The sequence below is a fragment of the Mustelus asterias genome, chromosome 1 (genome assembly GCF_964213995.1).
Source record: "Mustelus asterias chromosome 1, sMusAst1.hap1.1, whole genome shotgun sequence".
In the NCBI taxonomy this organism is placed as follows: Eukaryota; Metazoa; Chordata; class Chondrichthyes; order Carcharhiniformes; family Triakidae; genus Mustelus; species Mustelus asterias.
Window position 1 is genome coordinate 56,085,983 of NC_135801.1, and position 25,167 is coordinate 56,111,149.

The 25,167-nt window shown below is 42.0% G+C and overlaps 1 protein-coding gene across 5 annotated transcripts in view; it reads left to right on the forward strand.

The window, feature by feature from the left end:
- dclk2a (doublecortin-like kinase 2a) overlaps positions 1-19,913 on the forward strand; it is a 330,122-nt gene extending 310,209 nt beyond the window's left edge. For 2 of the 5 annotated variants that reach the window (XM_078210403.1, XM_078210475.1), the window contains 2 exons: positions 17,761-17,867; positions 18,334-19,913. In XM_078210403.1, the coding sequence (XP_078066529.1) occupies positions 17,761-17,867; positions 18,334-18,460 (234 nt within the window). In that variant the 3' untranslated portion in view covers positions 18,461-19,913. Of the gene's footprint in view, positions 1-9,850; positions 9,934-17,760; positions 17,868-18,333 lie in introns of those variants that run through there. The other 3 variants (XM_078210563.1, XM_078210647.1, XM_078210733.1) reach the window with 3 other exon arrangements.
- The last annotated feature ends 5,254 nt before the right edge of the window (positions 19,914-25,167 follow it).

A 25,167-nucleotide genomic window follows, 5' to 3' on the forward strand; every position in this document is an offset into this window, starting at 1 on the left:
CCCCCACCCTCCCATAATGTGGAAGCTAGCCTCCTCTATACTGAGACAGATTGTATACATCTCCCCCAGACCCACAGTCCTCGAAGATAGATATTTGCGCTTATCTAATTCTGACCTCTTGAATTTTCTTGATTTGAATCTCTCCACCAAGGCTTTGAACTCTGAAATTCCTGCCCTTATCTACCCGCCTAGATAGGAGTTGTTTCCTTCCTTTTAAGGCATTCCTTACAACCTACTTTTTTGTCCAAGCTTTTGGTCATCTGACCTAACATCTCCTTACGTGATTCAGTGTCAAACTTTTTTATAATGTGAAGCATTATGAGATGTTTCATTACGTTAAAGGTGGGGGCTATGAAAGTTGTTGTACTCTTGGTCCTATTTTCAGAGGAAGATACATAAACCCTTCAAACTGGAGACAACTTAGAGAAGGCCAGGTGCAGAAAAGGCTGCCTCAATATGGAACATTCACACTGAACTAAAATTAAAACCAAAAATACTAGAAATAAGGAGATTGATCATCTTCTGAAAAGAGAAATAAAGAGGTTAACATTGAACCATCCTGTCACGAAAGCAGAAGTGCATCTAAAAATTAACCCATCTTCTCTCTTTTCAGTTACCAATCAGCATGCTGTATTTCTCCAGTATTTTCTGTTAATATATATTTTTAAAATCTCTTTTTAAAGCTATTTTTGCTCGTAAATGTTATGCTGATGCAGATGAAAATGAGGGAATGGGCTGCTTTACGAATCCAGTTTCAACATCAAGCACTCTGTGGTAGATTGTATCACCACCATTTGTACGACAAAGCTCCCTCAATTCTGCTCCAAACATGCAGCCCTTCCTTTAATGTTTTACTGATGCCTACAGTAGATCACAACTTGGATGTTGTCTAAACTGTAACCAGCTCTTATAAACCAACCCACCCCAATAATTCTGTACCAATTTGACCAAAGGCCTTGGATTGGGCAGAACCAGTTACAGGGCTTGCTGCAGCTGTTACTCCAGGCATTCCTGTTGGTACAGCGGCAAGCTGCTTGCTAACACATTCACAGATGGCAGATAGCAGCTTCACCCCCTGGGATGGTGGATAACAGTGGGAGAACTTGTCCCAGGCAGGGGTACTGGCTGTAGGTCTTGTCCCATTTTTTCTTGACCCTCAGACTTAACTGCAGGCTGATTTGTGTGTCCAAAAGTTGGAGGATTCAGACCACAGGTTGCCTCAAGATGCCTACAGTTCACTGTCATAATTCTGATTCACCAGTTAGGTAAATAACAACTGCAATATTTATTTACATATAACTATAATACAAAGGCTTGCAGCCTCATGTGTCAGCTCCTGAGAAGCTTCTGGAACAGAAACCTGAGCTCACCAGGATAATTCCCCCACCTGCTCCCTGACTGGTTCCCCAGAGCATGAGACCCTTACTTTGCAGATGGAATCTCAAAGGAACAATCACCACACTCACCGAATTTATTTTAATGAGGCTTGCAGACAAATTTAGGACAACATTCAGGCCTTTCAGTTAGTTGTCCGGCACCAGGCCTGCTACCAGAGTGGATCAGAAAATGATGGCCAGCACCACTGATATTTCATCCCTTGATCCTCTCAGGAACCTGGCATACATTTCATTCAGGTCTGGTGACACATCTACTTCAATGATGCTAAAATATTTTCTCTTTTAGTCTTTCATTGTCTCTATTCTTTACTTTCCTCTTGTTCTTTATGTATTTTATTCTATTTTACTTAACAATTTTTAAAATCCTCTCGCTGTTTTCCTAATTTCATTTTTAATATCACCCCTGCCTTTTCATTATTCCTATCAGCTATTGACAGATTCAGTATGTTTCTTTTTTTGCCTTATTCTAATCTCCGTGCACTTTGATAATCAGGGGCCTCCAGGTTTGGAAGACCTACTCTTTACCTGTGCGAGAACATGTTTGCTCTGAACCCTCATTCTCTCCTCCTCAAATGCATCCTAATGTTCTGATTTAAGTAGTTCTTTCCAGACCATTTTTGACAATTCACATCTCAGTTCAGCAAAATTTAGCTTTCCTTTAAAATTAGCTTGAACAGCCTGATAACGAGTAAACGTGGGTCCATATTGCAAACTCTTACACAATCTGACCCTAATGAGCGCCAAGCATTATTCAATAAGAAGGGCTAATGTTTGGACATTAGAATCTGGCAGTACAGTACAGCTGATTCTCTTTTGAGGTTGGATTTGAAGGAAATCTGTTGATGGAGGGCAGAGGAAGTTTTTTATCTCATCCTACTCCTTACTGAACCGACCAGGTTTTACTGAGGGATTGGGGGCTGGATTTGCTACAGACTTTGAGACCCCAAGCCCACACTTGCCAGTAACCATTCCTGCTCAGCAATCTTCTAGGAGACAGCCTCCAAAGTGGCCACCTCTGTGAGTCAGGGGCAGGCTCTCAATGCCGGCAGCTCTGGAACCTTGGCAGCTCCACTGACAGGGATAGGCCGGAGTCTGTAAGGGAGCCTCAAAGTGATTATTCTCAGAAAGTTATACATGAAAGTTAAAAGCTGTAAGCACTGAAGCTGTTAGAAAATCCTCTCAAGGAATCGTTTGGGCCGCACATGCAAGCTATCACATCTGCAGCCCCTTCCTTGGGGGATGGAGCCTCTGCTTCTGATGATCCTTCAGCTTGCCGGAGGGAGGCCACCTCCATTCAGTTGGCAGCCTCTACTTTCAGCAAGTTGGTTACTCCACTGGTGACAGAATGCTGGCAAAGCAACAAAATCACCTTAACCACTCTAACCAGCTACCCACCTCTGCAGAGCGGGCATCTGCTCCAACTCCCAGACTGTACCCGAGGCAGGTCCTCAGCGGAGTGACTGCATCGAAGAGCTGTCCCAAGTGCCTCCCCCTCACTCCCCCACTCCAAGCCTGTCACCATGAGGCTGAGACAATTCAGCACTTGGAGCCCAAAATGTGATCGTGTTGCACTCAACAAAAGCTTATGTCTGTATAGTGTCTCCTCACGTACAGATTGGAATCTTAGAGGATGTCATTCAGTGGAAGGTTACAAGTCAATCTTAGATGAAAAGTCAGAGATAGTTGAAAGCAAAATTGTAAAAGAAAGGTTTGTGACAGTTTTAGAATGCAGAGAAGGATATTGAAAGGTGGCAGGATTTGGGAGTGGAGTTCCAGAATCCATAGATAGGTGAAGGTCTGACAAGACTGGAAAAATACGGAATAACTCTGTGTCAGAGAAGTAGAGGGTGGCAGAATGCCATCCAGCCCACAACACTCATTTCTCATCTGAATAACTCAGCAATTCATCAAAAAGTATGAGTGAGGAGGAAAAGTTGTGTTCCCTCCAACCCCTCATCATTTAGCAAATTGCACAGCTTATTCTATAGGCAAACACGTTGGAATAAAATTTCCACAGGATTTTTTCCCTATCTCCCATACTTCTGTACTCCAGTGCAAGGTCATCAGAAACCCCTCTTAAATACCATGAAACAATTGTTCTTCCAACCAATTGGGCAAAGTTACAAAGAAAGGTCAGGAAAGTTATTGTAGGAATTCCAGGCAATAGAATCTAGGAATCAGAGTAAATATTTGCTCAGTGTGTTGGCAGTGGGAGCATCAAAGTCAGTTCAATGAGGGAGAGACAAAACAAATGCTTCTGGTTAACTGATAGAACAGAGCATCATTTTTTTTAAACAGTATTTTTGAAGTTGCTACTTTTGCAAGAGTACCATGTATCACTGTTTTTAAAAAGACAGGCGTCAGCCCTTTGTTTTGATTATCTAGATGCAGCAAGAAGTGCAGTGCAATGATTAATATCCTTTATGGAACTAGAAGATTTTAAGGTAGGTCTGATCTGGGAATTGATGGAGCTTAGAAGGGTTAATGATGTTTTTCTGTCAGGTGCTGCATCAGCAGGGAATCAAGAGGTTGAAGATGTGGATAAATGATGGCACAAATATGTTGTTTTTTAACGTTTTTTTGAAATCCACTGCAGTACCGTTGTACTGATTCATTTTAGGCCTTTGTCCCAGCATTAAAAATGCAGAAACAGCTACACATACTTCGATAATGTGGAACACATCATCTAACGATAGAGTAAGTATTCTAACCGAGGGACTCCACATTCAAGCATGAAACTAGTGGGCTGCAACTCGACAACAAGACAAAAACCTGGAGAGACATGGTTGATCATGGTAAAACTCTCTCCTCAGTGAGTCGTAGGGATGCATTGAAGACAGGAATGGAAGTGCCTTCCATATGTTTAGAAAGAAAGAAATGTAAAGGACCAGAAGACACAATTGTGGTTCACCTGAATGGACTCTAAATTCAAAGCATACTTGAAGTCACCATAACTTGTATTCCTTGGCTATTTATCCATCAAGTTCTGGTTTCCCTGAATAGTTCAATATGTTCACCATAATTTGTGCTCACGTAACTGTATCTAGCCACCTGAACTTGAGCCATTGTGTTGTAGATTGTGATTGATTGCACCAAATACATTATTAAGGTTTGACTTGCCCCATTAGATTTTTAAACACTTCAGTAGGGTCTCCTCTGCGGCATCTATACCCCAGTGTTACCAGAGTATTTCAGCAGAGCTCTGGTGCCCAGTAGGTGTCAATATGTTTATGTCAATATGCTCTCCAGTTCTAAGATGCCCCCACTGTAGTGAGCAGAAGTATACCCAACCCTCCAGTGGATCCAGATCAAATCTTTACACAAATTCACTGCTGCTTAGAATTTTATTTTGAAACTCTTGGCTAGACACCCTAACATCTCTTTACTGCCATCACATATAGTGCTTATAACAGCATTTAGATTGTAACCATTGTATCATTTAACCCCCTTCAGAGAGGCAACTTCCAATCATGTGTTTGACCATAGGTGCCAGGAGTATAAAGTGTAAAGACCAACCTCTCAGCCTGTTCTCCCCACCCGACCTTTCCTGGTTTCAATCAGTTTCCCACCAGCATTGTAGCTTCCATCTTTGTTTAGTGACCTGTAGACTTGTGAAGGAGGTAGGACCTATGATAGGAGGAGGATACAAGAAATGAGTGGGTAATATTGCTCATTTATTTTTGACCCTGTCTTTGTGCGCAGCAGCATACAGTTGCCTGCCTTCCAGTACTTCACCCAAATGCTCAATCTTCATATGTAAGTCAAACTATTCAATCAAAAGGGGCGTCACCACTAAACCTTAACACTGCAATGCGCTCAGTCAGCCCTCCCATACAAGCACTCCCAGCAGGTGCTATTAAACAGGCATCAGGAGAAAGTGGATAAGTTTCCACTCGCCAGCAGTAAAGCCAGAGTGTCTAAAGAGTAACTTTCTTCATCTAGACTTGATTTCTTTCTGTAGATTGGTTAAATGTTGAGTTCACCAGTGGAGGAGCTGTCACTAAGTTTCTCTAGAGTGAAGTCTTGATTCCAGTGGGTGAAGATCCTGAACGTTATAGGAGATGATGCCCATACAGCATGAAATCAGTGCAACTTTGTAATGGACTGATTTACATATCTTCACCCTTTGAAATATCATCAATGTAGCATATATCAGACCTCTTAGTTTATTTGAAAACAGGATAACCTTGTGTTCACCTCCAGCTCCATATGATGAAGCTTATGCGCTCTATGACTTGGTTTCTTCTCCACTATCCCATTCCAGATCAGACCCAATTCTGGCAGAAGACCAAAGCCTGTTGCCACATCCCCTCCAAATCCTGGATTTTCCAATGCCCATCAAAGCCAGAATCATCATTAGCTTTCCACTTCACTGTAACCAGATGCTAGGAGGGCAACATGGGGGGCTCATTTTAAGTCTCTCTGTGTATCCACTGTGACACCCCCCCACCCTCCCACCTCAATCTGAGACTACAAAAATGATACTTCGTCACTCACCTGATGAAGGAGCAGCGCTCCGAAAGCTCATGATACCAAATAAACCTGTTGGACTTTAACCTGGTGTTGTGAGACTTCTTACTGTGCTCACCCCAGTCCAATGCTGGCATCTCCACATCATTAGAAAAATGATAGTAGGCCTGGGCTAGCAGCAGTTTCGTCCCTGAATAGATAGAGAGGGTCTCACAGAATCCACCTCTCCTTATAGCCCCTCTTCTGCTGAAGACCATGGTCAACCAAGACGCTTTGCTGCCAGAAGTCGTGTGAATGCATAATGATCGCCACCTATGGGGAAGATGTTTCGAGAAAATCCTGCCCCATTTGTTGCTTTCCTTCCCAATGGTAGAGCTGAAATCAGGAACCTTAGCCTCAGCTGGGAACAGCGATTTAACATCCCATAAAGATTAGGGTGCTAGGAGAGAGAGGGGGGTGGGTAATGCCCCTGATTTCAGGCTGTAACTTCAGCAGTAACCTTGGAGAGACAGAATTTTGGCCAAAGTTATGGCAGGAGATTGGAACTCGGGGAAATTCCAGACATTTGTGTTTTTGGATAAATTAGTCACTATCTGTCAGTGGTCCTGTAAGACCATAAGGCATAGGAGCAGAAGTAGGCCATTTCGTCCATCGAGTCTGTTCCACCATTCAATGAGACTATGACTGATCTGATGTGATAATGCTGAACTGCACTTTCCCACTTTATCCCCCTGGAGTGGCACAGTGGTTAGCACTGCTGCCTCACAGCACCAGGGACCCGGGTTCAATTCCGGCCTCAGGCCACTGTCTATGTGGAGTTTGCACATTCTCTCCGTGTCTACGTGGGTTTCCTCCCACAGTCCAAAGGTGTTCAAGTTAGGTTGATTGGCCATGCTAAATTGACCCTTCGTGTCAGGGAATTAGTGGAGTAAATATGTGGGGTTACGGGGATAGGAGGGCCTGGGTGGGATTGTGGTTGGTGCAGACTCAATGGGCCGAATGGCCTCCTTCTGCACTGAAGGGATTCTATGAACCCTTGATTCTCTTACTGATTAAAAATCTGCCTATCTTGAATGTATTTACACCCCAGCCTCTACAACCCTTTGCGGTAAAGAATTCTACAGATTCACTAATCTCAGAAAAGAAATTCCTCCTAATCTCTGTTTTAAATGACACTCCTTACTCTGAGATTATACTCTCTGGTCCCAGACTCTCCCACAAGGGGAAACAACTTCTCAGTATCTACCCTGTCAAGTCCGCTGAGAATCCTATATATCTCTAAAAGGTCACCTGTCTCAGTAAAATCACCTCTCGTTCTTCGAAACTCCAATGAGTATCCATCCAACCTACTCAACTGGTCCTCGTAAGAAAATCCCTCCATACCCTGGATCAACCTCGTGAACCTTCTCTGGACTGTCTGCAATGCCAGTATATATTTCCTTAGATAAGGGGACCAAAATGGTTCACAGTATTCCAGGTGCAGTCTTGCTAATGTCATGTATAGTTTGAGCAAGACTTCCCTATTTTTATACTCTATTCCTTTTGAAATAAAGGCCAACATTCCATTTGCCCTCCCTATTCCCTTCTGAACTTGCATGCTAGTTTTCTGTGATTTACACACAAGGATCTCCAAATCCCTCTGGCTTGTAGCTTTCTGCAGTCTTTCTCCATTTAGACAATATTCAGCTCCTTTATTCTTCCAACTAAAGTACATAACTTCACATTTTCCTTTATTAGATTCCATCTACCACATTTTTGTCCACTCAATTAACCTGTCTATATCCCTCCGTAGATTATTTGTGTCATCCTCACCACTTGCCTTCCCACCTACTTTTCTGTCATCCGCAAACTTGGAAAAAGTACATTCATGTCCCTCGTCCAAGTTAATATATACTGTAAATAACTGGCTCCAGCACTGATCCCAGTGGCACTCCACTAGTTAAATGTTGCCACCCTGGAAATGCCCCTTTTATCCCAACTCTCTGTCCTCTTTTAGCCAATCCTCTATCTATGTTACTATACCACCTCAACACAATGGGCTCTTATTTTAAGTATCCTTTTGAGCAATACCTTGTCAAATGCCTTTTGGAAATCTATGTGTATTGCATCTACTAGTTCCCCTTTATCCTGTTTATTGCCACCTCAAAAAGTTTCTAATAAATTTGCCACGCATGATTTCCCTTTCATGAAGCCATACTGACTCAGCTTCATATAATTATGCATTTCTGGGACGGCACAGTGGTTAGCACTGCTGCCTCTCAGCCCCAGGGACCTGGGCTCAATTCCGGCCTCGGGTGACTGTGGACATTCTCCCTGTGTCAGAATGGGTTACCTCCAGGCGCTCCAGTTTCCTCCCACAATCCAAAGATGTAGGGGATAGCCATGTTGATTGGCCATGCTAAATTGCCCCTTAATGGTATGGTGATGAGCAGGGTAAATACTGGGGTTTCAGGGATAAGGCCTGGGTGGGATTGTTGTCGGGGCAGCCTTGATGGGCCAACTGGCCTCCTTCTGTACTTTAGGGATTAAAGTTTTTTTTAAAAGTTTATTTATTAGTCACAAGTAAGGCTTACATTAACACTGCAATGCAGTTACTGTGAAATTCCCCTAGTCGCCACAATCCAGCGCCTGTTCGGGTCAATGCACCTAACCAGCACGTCTTTCAGACTTTGGGAGGAAACCGGAGCACCCGGTGGAAACCCACGCAGACAGGGGGAGAACGTGCAAACTCCACATAGACAGTGACCTAAGCCGGGAATCGAACCCGGGTCCCTGGCACTGTGAAGCAGCAGTGCTAACCACTGTGCTACCGTGCCAGATTCTATGATTCTATTCAAGGATCCTAAATACTCTTCTATTACATTCTTTACACTAGACTCTAACATTTTCCCAATGACAGATGTTCAGTTAACTGTCCTTTAGTTACCTGTTTGTTGTCATTTTTAATAAGGATGTAATGTTGGCGGATTTCTAATTCTCTGGGACTTTTCCAGAATTTGAGGATTGCTATCAGCGTATTCACTATCTCTGTAGCTACTTCCATTAATATCCTAGGATGCAACCCATCAGGTCCAGGGGACTTATCAGCCTTTAACCCTACTATTTTCCCTAGTACATTTTCTCTAGTGGTAGTTATTGTATTTATTTCCTCCCACCCTCCCTCTTTTCCACTTGATTATGTAGCATTTTTGGGATGTTATCAGTGTCTGCTATTGTGAAGACTGATGCAAAGTGCCAGTGGTCCTGTACACCAAAGTGCCAGTGCATTTCAAGAAGAATTGCCTCAGTCAATCTGTAATAAGAGTCTCAAAGTGAAAAGAAACTCTGGACATCATTCTAGATAGATATAATGGTGCGATAAGGACTTTTGTGTTGGGGAAGTGGATGCAGTTTGGATAGGGGAGAGGCCTGAGTACATTTCTATGTGGGAAGGATCAGAGTAACATCACTTGGATGAACTGTCAATATCCTAGTCACTAGTATCAAGAGAGGAGAAACTGTAAAAGCAGATTAAGTATTTTCTATTTAGAAGTTGATTCCTCTAACTCACAAATCAGCCCTGCATTTGCTTGAAACATTAAAACCACCATCTGCTATACCATTTTGTGATCATGCAACACAGGCTGAGGAATTAGTCTCAGTTTTTCCTCCGAGGAAGTAGGATAAGCCACTGGCAAAACAGCTCAATGATGACAGGAAAACTATGGGTTCTTGAACTGCCACCATCTGGTGATAATACAAAACTCTTGAGTTTACGCCACTTGTTCTTGTTAACAATTTGTATTAAACAGGGCTCCGTTATATTGACTAAAGGAATATGACTATGCTTTACATTTTTGTACATTGTTAGAGTATGAGCACATTCTCCATTTGAATTGGAGACTGCCCAGACTTGGATTTGATTCGAGTGCTAACCAGCATTTACTTCTGAAAATGGCCTTGATGTTTGTTTTGTTTTTGTATGTTTCATTTTTTTTTGACAGTTTGAAGTATAAGAGGGAGAGGGTGAGCTCCAATCCTCATACTGAGACACTGGATAAACCTGGAACAAGCCAATGGTGTAGAACACAGTGCCCTAACAGGGGAACCCTTCACTAACTCTCGGCCGGTCCAAATTTGCATGGCCTGTTGCCTTGTGCCTGTCAGCTCTTTGCTAAGCTTTCCCAGCTCACACAAGGCAGAACTTTTCATGGTGTGGATTCAGGCTGATGCTGCTGTTAATGGGAGAGCACATTCCTTTCTTTTCTGTTGCTTGTACTGGATTAAGTTCACCTCAGACTCACTCAAGAATCAAAAATTTCTGGACTGCTGATTATTTGACAGGAACTTCAGAAAAATCTACTGCTTAATAGACCTCATGCGAACTCTTTGATTTGAAAGGCCAAAATCATACTTCATAAGTGTACGTGGACAAGAATTGGTTTTAAGATAAGCACTGATATTAAACATTCTTCAGAAATAATAGAAGAAACCAAGAACTTCCGAAAAAGGAAGACAACCTGAAATTATTTCAAGTGGGCAGAGTGGTCTTTGAGTGCCATCTGGTGTTAGTAAGGCTGAATTGCAACTGATGCTCTGTCAAAAGCTTTGCTAAAAATTCTTCACTTTGCTCTCCACTAAATCTATGACCCTTTTTTCATAAATGTTTAATTTAGCCCTGATTGTTAGAGTGCTTTTTGCATTATGTATTATGTTCATGTGAATGCTTGGTTCTCTAGGATATGAGTATGTGATCGAAGTGTTTTTTTAAAATTACAGGATTATCTGTTAGCTAGCAAAAACAATTCTACTCTACCCTTATTAAAGCACAGTTCTTGGGAGCCAAGTATTTTGCATGTTGCAACAAGGTACAAGCTGTAATAATTGTCCTATATTACAGCCATACAGCAGATATTTGGTGGTGGGGGGGGGAGGGGGGGGCTACTTCGTGCAGTATCAATTTAAATGTTTTAAACTGCTGCCTGTTTCCTTAAGCAAACTTTCTGATAAAAGAGCTGTGCGAATAATTGGCATGATGTAATTACAAAAATTAGCAGATGACAGGAATTAGGCAAACTCCCACTCCAGTGTCACCACCAGCAGTAGAACTGTGTTAAGTGTTCAGTCAAGTGGCTGAATTGGGATCTATGATTGACAGGTGGCAATATTTCTAGTACTGTCTTCTCAGTGGGATCAACGAATGGATTTGCAAAAGCCATTTGCAGCCACATTTGTGGTGTTTCCTTTAAGATCTACAAATATAAATGTGTCTGAAACGTGATTAGTCTCTCTCTGTGCTTCTTCCCATCTACCTCTGGCCCATACCTGCATTGCTTCTCTCTGTTTAGATGCAAGCCAGTGGCACATACTAATTGCATCAGCACTGCTCATGTTTCTGCTGGACGTGCACTGCTTCTCCTTTTAAAAACAATTGCAAATGTAGGGGAAAAGAAGAAACCGTTTGTTTGGAGTTTCTCTTATTTGCTCTGCATGCTTCCCCATCCAGTCAATTTAACACACATTTTGCAAATTGTTTTTGACAAAGTGGGTGAACAATGTTTTATATTTTTGTTTTGGAGACGTGTGATGAAACGACATTGTGCAAGGTGGTGTGTCTTATTTAGAAATCAAACCAACCCGAGATTCAGGACAGCATGAAATCAAGTGCAGTGTGACAATCATTTAAGATGTTCTTTGGTATTGTTAGCTTTGTAGATTTTTTACTAGCTTTGTAGATTTTAAAAAGTGTTCCCTATGACATGGAACGTTCAGTGGATTTATGCTAAAAATAATGGAGCAAAGTTTTTAAAGAGACACCTTATTCCAGGAACACCTGACAATCCTTTTTGGTTCATTCATAGAGACAGAATACAAGGACATGTTCCATCAAAATGCATCATTTGCATGTGATATTGTTGTGGTGAAAATGATGCATATGTTCTACAAGTTGCAATCCACAAATTATAAGGAAATATTATTGAACGCTTCTTCATGGAAATGTACCCCTTTGGCAATCATGCAAAATGTTAACATAAATGAAACGAGAAACTGTGATCCAACCTATAGTTATAATGAATGTTAGATTCTTATAATAAGGTTATGAGGTGAAATGATTTGTAGCTGCACTTTCAATGTATGATCATGCACTAGGAATTAATTTTGTTGCTACCTGAAGCAATAATAATTCCACATACAAAGATCCATGGAAAGCTGTGTGAAAAATGAACACTTTATTTTGAATGTTGAAGTACCTTAGCCTTTCAGCTTGGACTATTAGCTCTAGCACGTCTCTCCACCCGCTCGCTCGCTACAAACAGTGGATAACCAGGAAAAATTACTCCTTCAGAGAGAGTTTATATGGAGCCAATGGGTGTTGTTCTTTATAGAAATGTTTGAGGTGGTTGTTAGGAGTTATATCCCTTCTGCAGTGATCACACCGTTACAGAACCATGTGTCAGTCAAACAAATCAATCTTTTCTCTTTCTGAAATGCTTGAAAATTCTGCTTTGAACAAAGAAAATTATAGCACAGGAACAGGCCCTTCAGCTCTCCAAGCCTGCATCGACCATGCTGCCCGACTTAACTAAAACCCCCTACCCTTCCGGGGAACATATCCCTCTATTCTCATCCTATTCACGTATTTGTCAAGACGCCCCTTAAAAGTCACTACCGTATCCGCTTCCACTATCTCCCCCGGCAACGAGTTCCAGGCACCCACTATCTGTAAAAAATCTGCCTTATACATCTCCCTTAAACCTTGCCCCTCGCACCTTAAACCTATGCCCCCTAGTAATTGACTCTTCCACCCTGGGAAAAAGCTTCTGACTATCCACTCTGTCCATGCCCCTCATAAACATGTAGGCTTCTATCAGGTCTCCCTTCAACCTCCGTCGCTCAAGTGAGAACAAACCAAGTTTCTCCAACCTCTCCTCATAGCTAATGTCCTCCATACCAGGCAACATCCTGGTAAATCCTTTCTGTACCCTCTCCAAAGCCTCCACATCCTTCTGGTAGTGTGGCGACCAGAATTGAACACTATATTCCAAGTGCGGCCTAACTAAGGTTCTGTAAAGCTGCAACATGACTTGCTAATTTTTTAATTCAATGCCCCAGCCGATGAAGGCAAGCATGCCGTATGCCTTCTTGACTACCTTCTCCACCTGCATTGCCACTTTCAGTGACCTGTGTACCTGTACACCCAGATCCCTTTGCCTATCAATACTCTTAAGGGTTCTGCCATTTACTGTATATTTCCTATCTGTATTAGACCTTCCAAAATGCATTACCTCACATTTGTCCGGATTAAACTCCATCTGCCATCTCTCCGCCCAAGTCTCCAACTGGTCTATATCCTGCTGTATCCTCTGATGGTCCTCATTGCTATCTGCAAATCCACCAACCTTTGTGACGTCTGCAAACTTACTAATCAATCCAGTTACATTCTCCTCCAAATCATTTATATGTATATATTACAAACAGCAAAGGTCCCAGCACTGATCCCTGAGGAACACCACTTGTCACAGCCCTCCATTCAGAAACACACCCTTCCACTGCTACCCTCTGTCTTCTTTGACCGAGCCAGTTTTGTATCCACCTTGCTAGTTCACCTCTGATCCCATGCGAGTTCATCTTCTGCACCAGTCTGTCATGAGGGACCTTGTCAAAGGCCTTACTGAAGTCCATGTAGACAACATCCACTGCCCTACCCTCATCAATCATCTTCGTCAATTTCTCGCAAAACTCGATCAAGTTCGTGAGACACAACCTCCCCTTCACAAAACCATGTTGCCTCTCACTAATACGTCCACTTATTTCCAAGTGGGAATAAATCCTGTCTTGAAGAATCCTCTCCAATAATTTCCCTATCACTGAAGTAAGGCTCACCAGCCTGTAATTACCTGGATTATTCTTGCTACCCTTCTTAAACAAAGGAACAACATTGGCTATTCTCCAATCCTCTGGGACCTCCCCTGTAGGCATTTCTCCACTCCACCTGACGAAGGGGCAGCGCTCCGAAAGCTAGTGGCGTTTGCTACCAAATAAACCTGTTGGACTTTAACCTGGTGTTATTAAACTTCTTACTGTACCTCCCCTGTAGCCAGTGAAGATGCAAAGATTTCTCTCAAGGCCCCAGCAATTTCCTCCCTTGCCTCTCTCAGTATTCTGGGGTATATCCCATCAGGCCTTGGGGACTTGTCTACCTTAATGTTTCTCAAGAGCCCCAATACCTCCTCCTTTTTGATCTCAACATGACTCAAACTATCTACACATCCTTTCCCAGACTCATCAGCCACCAAGTCCTTCTCTTTGATGAATACTGATGCAAAATACTCATTTAATACCTCGCCCATTTCCTCTGGCCTGGCCAATGCTTTTTCATGTCCCTTTTTAGCCCTTCTTACTCCACGCTTAAGTTTCTTTCTCCATACTTTGTTAAAGTAAAATTTCTTAACACCACAGTTTAAGTCTATATTTAAATGCAGAATCCTTCCAGTCTGCCATTGTGTCATTTTTTTCAGTCGAGGGTGAGGTTAGAAAGACAGACTTACAAACTATGGATTTTCTTGAGAATGAAGATGGTTAAGCTGTCATAATCAGTTAAAGGATCGTGATTAAGCCACTGGTGTTTCCATTCCATATTTATGGATTAGGAGGAGTTCAACTTCAGTGTCAATACTAACTTCAGGCAAATTCTTGTCAAATTATCTCAGAAATTCTCACCCCAGTCTGTCTCCACCCACCCACCCCCCTCTCCCCCCACCCTGACACAGTCTTCAATGTCATGGAGATGGCTTTCCATGGTTCTGCTGTTAGTGATTCAGACCTCACCATTAACCCCTGTATCCAATTTATTTGGCACAGAAAATCTATAATGCCTAGGTCCTTGAATTTCAGTATCTTCATTGCCCAAGAATTAAGATTCATTGCAATCTCAGAAGGATAGAATATATGTGTTTTTCTACAGAATAAGAGAAAGTGAGGAGCACTTGCCAAGGTGAAGCTGGAAGAGAAGGAATGAACATTTTAGTCTTTGCATGAATCAAAATATGTTTGACCACTACCGCAGAATTGATTTTGGTCTTATGTCTGGATCCTGCACCTTTCCAGTGGAAGTCATTTCTGGCTTCCCATAATCACCAACATGTTCTGTGTAATAACAACAAATATTACCTATGCCTTGAAATCTTCCAGCACTTGTTTTGCTCCCTCTATGTTGGACAGGTTGTTTCATATTCATGAGGCCTGGTCTTAAGAGCTATATAAACTGCCGACTGTAGACTCCAAACCAACTATAATCTTAGGACACCCTGGCATTTTGGGAAGTAGTAACTTATTTGTTAAAGAACTCCAAAGTGAAGAATTACTACATCTTAAAAGATACTACAAAGTATTGGGTGTACACCATTGCAGATTATCATGTATGTTGGAGAGACTATTTAACCACACATGGAGCCATAGCAAAGAATGGTGCCTATGAATCCAGAGTACAAAGCCTTGTCTATATATATTCAACCTGATTGAATTTCCTGAATGCAATAACAAGGATCCGGCAATAGCAACAGCTGCTTTTAACTTTGACATTACATATAGTTCCTGTTCCAATTGATTCCCAGTAATAATTTAGTGATGGACCCCATTATTTGCTGGGTAATTAATGGGTTAATTTCTGCAAAGCAGTTGCTTGGAGTGCTGGTACAGACCAGCCATGACAATCTAACCTTCAGTAAGGACTCATGGTTCAGCAGAGCGTGAGTCATTTCAGCTTCAATTTAAGTCTCAAACTTCTCCTTTATGTTGGAAGGTATCACGAGTGTAAAGGCCATCAACGGCATGTGGAGTGGAAGGGATGAAAAATGTAGTCACTGTTTTCTAAGTGAATCTTTGTCCAAATATCAAAGCTCCCACTTACCTTCTGTCCAGACACGAGTACAGATTGAGTATCCTCTCTCCATAACTTTGAAAACCAAAATCCACACTTTTTTTTGAACCTCAGCGACCTTTAGCGTGGAAAGTCTAGTTGTTTGTGGGTACTATTTACCTTGCGATTTTTGTGGTGAACATATCAAAAAGAAAGTTATTACAGGCACCTTGTATTTATTATTCAATGATAGATTCCAGCCACTTTATCCATTTCAGACTATAGCTAGCCTCAGCTTAGGTTATTGTGACATGCAGCATCCAAAGACCAGAAGGTTCTGAAATCCAAAATGCAATCAATTGGCCCCAAAGTTTTTGGATAAAGGATACTTTACCTGTATTAATCTGTCTTTCAAATGAGACATGAAAAGTGAAATACAAATACAATCTTTCCTTTCTTTTTGTGGACTAGTAAGCAGCTAAATAATTTAGTGCAAACCTGCTGTTTGAACTCTTTTTGTAAATAGCTTATTTATGGTCGTAATTACAAAACAAAATCTGCCCCACTTCCATCCTATTACCAAGACTACTTTATTCCACTTATGCAACATCTACTCATTCCCTGCCTCCCTCCTAAAACTAATAGACATAGGAGCAGAAGGAGGGAATTTGCCCCATCGAATCTGTTTCACCATTTAGTGAGATCATGACTGATCTGATATGACAATCCGCAACTCCACTTTCTCATCTTATCCCCATAACCCTTGAATTGTTTACTGATTGAATATCTGTCCCTCTCAGCCTTGAACATATTTAACAACCCAGTCTCTAGGGTCTACTGTGTTAAAGAATTCCACAGATTCACTATTGTCTGAGAGAAGGAATTCCTCCTCATCTCTGTCTTAAATTGGTGGCCCCTCTGGTCTTAGCTTCTCCCACAAGGGGAAACAACCTCTCAGCATCTACTCTGTTAAGTCTCCTGAGAATCCTATATGTCTCAATAAAGTTGTTTCTCATTCTTCTAAACTCCAATGAGTAGAGGCCCAACTTACTCAACCTTTCCTTATAAGAAAATCCCTTCACACCCAGATTCACTTAGTGGACTGCCTGCAATGCCAGTATATCTTTCCTTAGATAAAGGGATCAAAGTGTTCACAGTATTCCAGGTATGGTCTAACAAGTCTTTTGTATAGTTTTAGCAAGACTTCCCTCTTATACTCTTTCCCCTTTTAAATAAAGGCTAACATTCCATTTGCCTTCCCTATTACCTGCTGAACTTGCATGCTGGCTTTTTGTGATTTATGTACAAGAACCCCCAAACCCCCCCTGTGCTGCAGCCTTCTGCAGTCTTTCTCCATTTAGATAATATCAGCTCCTTTATTCTTCCTACCAAAGTACATAACTTCAACATTTTCCTACACCGTATTCCTTCTATCAAGTTTTTGCCCACTCACTTATCCTGGCTATATCCCTCTGTAGAGTCTGTGTCATCCTCACCACTTGCCTTCCCACTTATTTTTGTGTCATCGGCAAAACCTCATTCACTTGCATTCACTTGCCTTGTCCAAGTCATTAATATATATTTTGCCCTCAGCACTGATTCCTATGGCCCTCCACTAGTTACTGGTTGCCATCCTGAAAATGCTCCTCTTATCCCAACTCTCTGTCTTTTATCAGTTAGCCAATTCTCTATCCATGCTAATATACTACCCCCTACACCATGGGCTCTTATCAACTATCTCTAAAAACTCTGTTATTACATCCTATGACTGATGTTAAGCTAACTGACCTGTAATTAACTGTTTTTATCTCCCTCCCTCCTACTGCTGGCAAGATTTTCATCAATGTCTTTATTTCAACAAAGCTTAATCTGCCATGCCCTCCTAACCAGCATCTCATATCCACTCAAGAAATTGTAATTCCCTCAGAATGACTTGAGCCATGTTCTTATCCATACGAAGTTCTACACTCCCATCACCCGGTTCTTCCCATGCCTCAGCAAGCCAATTCTCATAATCAAATCATTCCATAACTTCATCCCACCTTAATCCTGCAGTCTTTTCCAGGCTTAAGTCTTTGCATGAACACAAAACTCTTCTGCTCATTGTGCTTCACTCCACCATTGCTGGCCTTTTTCAGTCACTACTGGCCGATTCGTGATTGGTGAGTAATCATTTTTCTTCCTTGCTTTTATTTACTTCTGTGTCTGAAATATATAGTAACATGTGTATTACACTGTTGTTATTCAGTGTCAGATGTTTACGTACCCATAAAGTGACAGTACTTCAGTGTAGGTTTGCCCAAGTGTCTTCATACGGCCAAAATCAATCCATTTAACTAATCAAACAGCTCATTAGTACATTACCTATCTATCATCTAAGATGTATCAAACTGGTTTTATAATTGCCACAAAGTCAAATAACATTGAATTCAGCGTGTTACCCTTCCAAGTCATACCATCTATAATTTGGACATGTTTAAGGACTTTACAAGCTTACAGATACTTGTCTTTGGTGCTTCTCCTTCTCCTTATTTGGCAGTTCCAACATAATAAGTTATATGTTAAGGGTATCAAACCATTCTATATTTTATATGCTCGTTTATTCTCTCTTTCCTTTTTATTTTCCAGCACACAGCTCTCGATAAAGAAAGTCAGATATTCAGTGGTAAGCCCCACCGAGATATTGAAGGAGTTGGTACGGAGCAAACATCTCAGTCCTCCCCAGCCACAGATGCCTCCATGTCTGGGTGCATGACCTTTTCCCCTAAATCATCTGAGCCAGTCGTGTCTCCTGCACCCCATGTTTGAGCATGCTCAGCAGACCTGATACAGCCACACCTCAAGGAGCTAAAAGTGTCCTGCTTTCTAGAAGCCTGGTATTCAAAAAATGTCTATTTAAAACATCTAAGATTCAAAGACGAACCACAGCCGAATCCATTTTAAACAAACTTGCTTGTAAAGTGTTGATTTTGTGTCAAAATATGTTCCGCCATCCTCCTGTAAGCTGAATTGTGTCCTGCATTCTCAGGGTTCCTCATCAGCAGACATGAGTGAGATTGAGTGCTGACTCTAGAAATAGATTTCAATGCTGTGTTACTGTACAGTATTCCATCAACACTTCCACTCTTCAAATCCTCATCCGTTTCCATGGCAGAGCTCTCATTTGGCTGAGATTAAGCATTGTGCTATTCAGTAAATGGAGAATATCTTGTGACCTGCCCAGTATCGGATAAAGAAACAAGATGCTTAGTCAGAAATAATTAGCAATTTCGTGTTGCAATTAAAAGTTTCCCTTTCTGTAATCTGGTTGTGAAAATTCTCCCTGCTGTGACTTCAGCAGGCGCCTGACAGATTCTCCTCCGACAGAATAACACTTTCGCTGGAGGATTCCAGTAATTTATTTGCTGAAATTACAGCAGGAGGTCCGGCACCAAATTTCAGGGCCATCAATTATCTGATTTAAACAGAGGCTAATAAGCACAGGGCTGCTTTAAGTTGGTGTATTTCATTTCTGGTGGCTAAGTATATTGTGTATACTTAATTTCTGGTGGCTCCTTGTAAATTGATTTTTCTTAATAAGTGAGTCTACTGATAGCACATCAATAGAGAACCCGGATTTTATGTTAGAAAATACAGTAATTAGTTTGGTTAATTTTGCACTGAAATAAGTCCTCTGCTAAAGTATCTATTGACGTACATAATTTACCTAACTGATCAATAGCAACAAGCCCGCATTCCAAGCCTCACCACACTAACACCCGCCTGATGAAGAACTTTAATTTATTCTGCAGAAGAGATAAAACAGCCAAGAGAAATCAGTATTTGAAAAATTGAGCTACTTGCAGGACTTTGCACTCTGAAGGGGTCCACATGTACCCCTATGGGGGTGGGTAGGTATGCCTCAACTCATTCAGTGCCAATCCCCCTACAACAGTAGATCTGCCCTTAGCCTCAGGACTGGGAATTCTCCCCAGACACTCATTTGTAAGGGGTGGAAACAGAGAGATCTGAGGTAACCATTTTCTTGGTGGATTCTACAGGTACCATCCAAATGTCATTACAGGTAGCAAACTGGCTGGATTGCTTGTGATTGCGAGGCAGAAGAAAAAATGGAAACATCAGTGTGTTTGGATAAATTCAAGTCTGCAGTGATATTAAAATATACTATCTAAATAGTGTCGATTTCCATCCAGTGCTCTGAGCTCTATGGGTGGGGCACGCTACAATTCATTTCAACATCTTTAGGCTGGAGAAGAGAGAAATCAAACAGAGTTCCTGCTTCCAATTGCTATCCAGTCATCTCAGTTTAACATGTGTATGCAGCAATTGAGTAAAGTCAGGATCCATGTCTGAAGTTTGAGAGTGTCGGCACTACTTTGTTCCAAATCCAGTCATGAAGAATTATCATTTGGGTGAGATATTAGAGGATGATGCCTTGCATTCGTGAAATTGTTTCCCAGCATGATACACTGCCTTCCAGAAAGCAGAATGAAAGGAATGGGGAAGCTAATTCAAATATCTTATCAATGCAGAGTTGGCCTAGCCTGGATTGCAGCATTTGGGAATGTGCAGATTCCTGTAAACACATGCACAATTTCCTTGAGGGTTTTCCCGTTCCATCACCGTAACTTTAGTGGAAAACCCATTATGCCAAAGTTAACACAGTGGAGCAGGAGAAGTCGCGAGGAAATTTATAATGACAAATTGCAGTGATCTTTGACAGAATTATCTGGGATTAAAATGGAACTTTATATCTCTGCGGTTCATCAGCTAATTCTCACAAAACATTTGGCTCTGAGGTAGTGTATAAGGGAAAACTCCAAGCTGAGTCTAGGAAGTAGAAATTTAAACAACATAGGCCAAGCTGAACTTCAAAATGTTATGTCAGGAATTTGGGAGCATGTTGTCTGCTACCTTTACTGGGCTGTGGTAAGTAGCATTTGTATCGGGTGGGGGTTGCAAACAAAAATGAACGACTCAACCACGTCCCTTCAGAGGAGAATTTTTTCAGGTTTGCATTTGGGACACTTGCTATCTTTTCAACTGGTCTCCAAATCAACACCCCATTTCGGAAATGCCACGGCCATGTCTTACTACATCAGAAAATTAAAATATTCTGATAGGTCTTTTACTGCTAAAATGGAAAGCAGTGGGTACCACAGCCAATTTCTTTCAGCTGCAAGGATCACTATTATGAAGTCTGTAAACATACCCACACCCCTCCTAATATTGTGCTGTCAGACTTAAAGACTCTGGCATCTAGAACTTTCCATTGGCATTTGCTAGGATTGAGCTGTGATCATCCCTTTTTGAATAGCCCACAGACCTGCTGTGAGTTGTCTCCACATGAAGTGTAGCCACTCGGTGGTTAATCAGCATGAATACAGATGCAGAAAGTTGGTGTGAAGGACCTTTTGGTACCTAATGCATGTTTATATAAATTGTTCTCACTGTGAATGAGCACCATACACTAAGTAGCTATAACTCTTTTCTTGAAATCACACAACATTTTGGCCTCAACTACATTCTGTGGTAGTGAATTCTACACATTCACCACCCTCTAGGTGAAGACATTTCTCCTCACCTCAGTTCTAAAAGGTTTACCCCTTATCCTCAAACTATGACCCCTAGTTCTGGATTCCCACCAATGGGAACATTCTTTCTGAATCTATCCTGTCTAACATTGTTAGAATTTTATAAGTTTCTATGAGACTCCCCCTCACTCTTCTAAATTCCAGTGAATATAATCCTAACTGACTTAGTCTCTCCTCATATGACAGACCTGCCATCCCAGGAATCAGCCTGATAAATCTTCGCTGCACTCACTCTACAGCAAGGACATCCTTCCTCAGATAAGAACAACAAAACTGCACACACTACTCCAGATGTGGCCTCACCAATGCCCTATACAATTACAGCAAAACATCCCTATCCTTACATTCAAATCCTCTTGCTATGAAGGTCAACATACCCCTTGCCTTCTTTACTGTCTGCCTGCCGACTTGTGCTCCGGAACTAGCCGAGTCTCTAGCCAGACTGTTCTAGTAAAGCTACAACACTTGACATCTACCCAGCAAATTTCCCAGGTATGTTCTGTTCTCAGAAAGTAGGACAAAACCAATTCACCAATTACTACCCCATCAGTCTACTGTCAATCATCAGCAATGTTAAGGAAGATGTCATTGACAGTGTTATCAAGCATCAGTTAGAGAGCAACAACCTACTCACTGACAATCAGTTTGCTTTCCACCAAGGCATTTTGCTCCATACCTTGTTACAGCCTTGATATAAACATAGACTAAAGAGCTAAGGTGAGAGTGACTGCTCTTGACATTAAGGCAGCATTTGACCAATTGTGGCATCAAGGATCCCTAGCAAAATTAAAGGAATCAGAGAAATATCTCAAATAGTTAGAGTCATGTCTAGCAGAAACGAAGATCGTTCTGATTGTTGGAGGCCAATCATCTCAATCCCAGGACATCACCACAGAAATTCCACAGTGCACTGTCTTCGCCTAATCATTTTCTGTTGCTTCATCAACGACTTTCCCTCCATCACAAGTTATAGAGGATTACAGCATGGAAACAGGCCCTTCAGCCCAACATGTCCATGCCGCCCTTTTTTTCTAAACTCCGAAGCTAATCCCAATTGCCTGCATTTGGCCCATATCCCTCTATACCCATCTTATCCATGTAACTGTCTAAATGTTTTTTAAAAGACAAAATTGTACCCGCCTCTACTACCACTTCTGGCAGCTTGTTTCAGACACTCACCACCCTCTGTGTGAAAACATTGTCATGATGTGGAGATGCCGGCGTGGACTGGGGTAAGCACAGTAAGAAGTCTCACAACACCAGGTTAAAGTCCAACAGGCTTATTTGGTAGCAAATACCATAAGCTTTCGGAGCACAGCTCCTTCGTCAGATGGAGTGGATATCTTCTCAAACAGTGCAAACAGACACAGAAATCAAATTACAGAATACTGATTAGAATGCAAATCTCTACAGCCAGCCTGTCCCACTGGACACTTTTGTATCTCTCTCCCACCTTAAACCTATGTCCTCTAGTTTTAGACTCCCCTACCTTTGGGAAAAGATATTGACTATCTAGCTGATCTGTGCCCCTCATTATTTTATAGATTTCTATAAGATCACCCCTCAGCCTTCTGCGCTCCAGAAAAAAAAGTTCCAGTCTATCCAGCCTCTCCTTATAACTCAAACCATCAAGTCCAGGTAGCATCCTAGTAAATCTTTTCTGCACTCTTTTTAATTTAATAATATCCTTTCTATAATAGGGTGACCAGAACTGTACACAGTATCCCAAGTGTGGCCTTACCAATGTCTTGTACAACTTCAACAAGATGTCCCAACTCCTGTATTCAATGTTCTGACCAATGAAACCAAGCATGCTAAATGCCTTCTTCACCACTCTGTCCATCTGTAACTCCACTTTCAAGGAGCTATGAACATGTACCTCTAGATCTCTTTGTTCTGTAACTCTCCCCAATGCCCGACCATTAACTGAGTAAGTCCTGCCCTGATTCAATCTACCAAAATGCATCACCTCGTATTTATCTAAATTAAACTCCATCTGCCATTCGTCAGCCCACTGGCCCAATTGACCAAGATGCCGTTGTAATCGGAGATAACTTTCTTCACTGTCCATTATGCCATCAATCTTGGTATCATCTGCAAACTTACTAACAATGCCTCCTCTATTCTCATCCAAATCATTAATATAAATGACAAATAACAGTGGACCCAGCACTGATCCCTGAGGCACACCGCTGGTCACAGGTCTCCAGTTTGAAAAACAACCCTCTACAACCACCCTCTGGCTCCTGTCAAGCAGTCAATTTTGTATCCATTTAGATACCTCATTCTGGATCCCGTGAGATTTAACCTTATGCAACAACCTACCATGCGGTACCTTGTCAGAGGCCTTGCTAAAGTCCACGTAGACAATGTGAATTGCACTGCTCTCATCTGCCTTCTTGCTTACCCCTTCAAAAAACCCAATCAAATTTGAGAGACATGATTATCCACTCACAAAGCCATGCTGACTGTCCCTAATCAGTCCTTGCATCTCTAAATGCTTGTAGATCCTGTCTCTCAAAATATCTTCCAACAACTTACCCACCACAGATGTGAGGCTCACTGGCCTGTAGTTCCCAGGCTTTTCCCTGCATCCCTTTTTAAACAAAGGCACAACATTTGCCTCCTTCCAATCTTCAGGCACCTCACCCGTGACTATCGATGATTCAAATATCTCTGCTTAGGGACCCGCAATTTCCTCCCTTGCCTCCCACAATGTCCTGAGACACACATCATCAGGTCCCGGGGATTTATCTACCTTGATGCGCTTTAAGACTTCCAGCACCTCCTTCTCTGTGATATGTACACTCCTCAAGACATCACAATTTATTTCCCCAAGTTCCTTAACATCCATGCTTGGATATATAGATATGTCCACTGGAGATTCCATAAACATAGAGCACCATTCGCAGCTCTTCAGGTACTGAAGCAGTCCATATCCATTTGCAGCAAGATCTGGTATCATTCAGGCTTTGGCCGTACAAGTGCCAGGCCATGGTCACCTCCAACAAGATGGAATTTAATCCCCTTAACATTGAATTGCATTACTATCGCTGCATCCTCTTGAGGATTACCATTGACCAGAAGCACATAAATACTGTGGCTACAAGAGCAGGTCAAAAGCTGAGACTTCTAAAAGAGAGTAACTCACTTTCTGACTCTCCAAAGCCTGTCCACCATCTACAAGGCATAAGTCAGGAGTATAATGGAATACTCTCTGGTATTACCTGGTTGCGTGCAGCTCCAACAGCACTCAGCAAACATCCAGGACAAAGGCCTTGCTAAAGTCCAGGTAGACAATGTGAATTGCACTGCTCTCATCTACCTTCTTGATTGACACTCCACCTCAAACATTCACTCCCTCCATTACCAGCACACAGAGGCTGCAACATGTACCGTCTGCAAGATGTACTGCAGCATTTCATCAAGGCTCCTTTGACAACACCTTCCAAACCAACAACCTTTACCTTTAGAAGGTCAAAGGCAGCACAGTGGCACATTGGTTAGCACTGCAGCCTCACAGCATCAGGGACCTGGGTTCAATTCTGGGCTCGGGTAACTGTATGTGGGGAGTTTGCACATTCTCTCCATGTCTGCATGGATTTCCTCCAGGTGCTCTGGTTTCCTTCCACATTCCAAAGATGTGCAGTTTAGGTTGATTGGCCATGCTAAATTTACACTTACTGTCAGAGGGATTAGCAGGGTAAATACATGGGGTTACAGGGATAGGACCTGGGTGGGATTGTTATCAGTGCAGGCTCGATGGGCTGAATGGCCTCCTGCACTGTAGTGATTCTATGATTGATGACAGATGTCGAGAAACACCACCACCTGCAAGTTCCATTCCAAGCCCCACACCACCTTGACT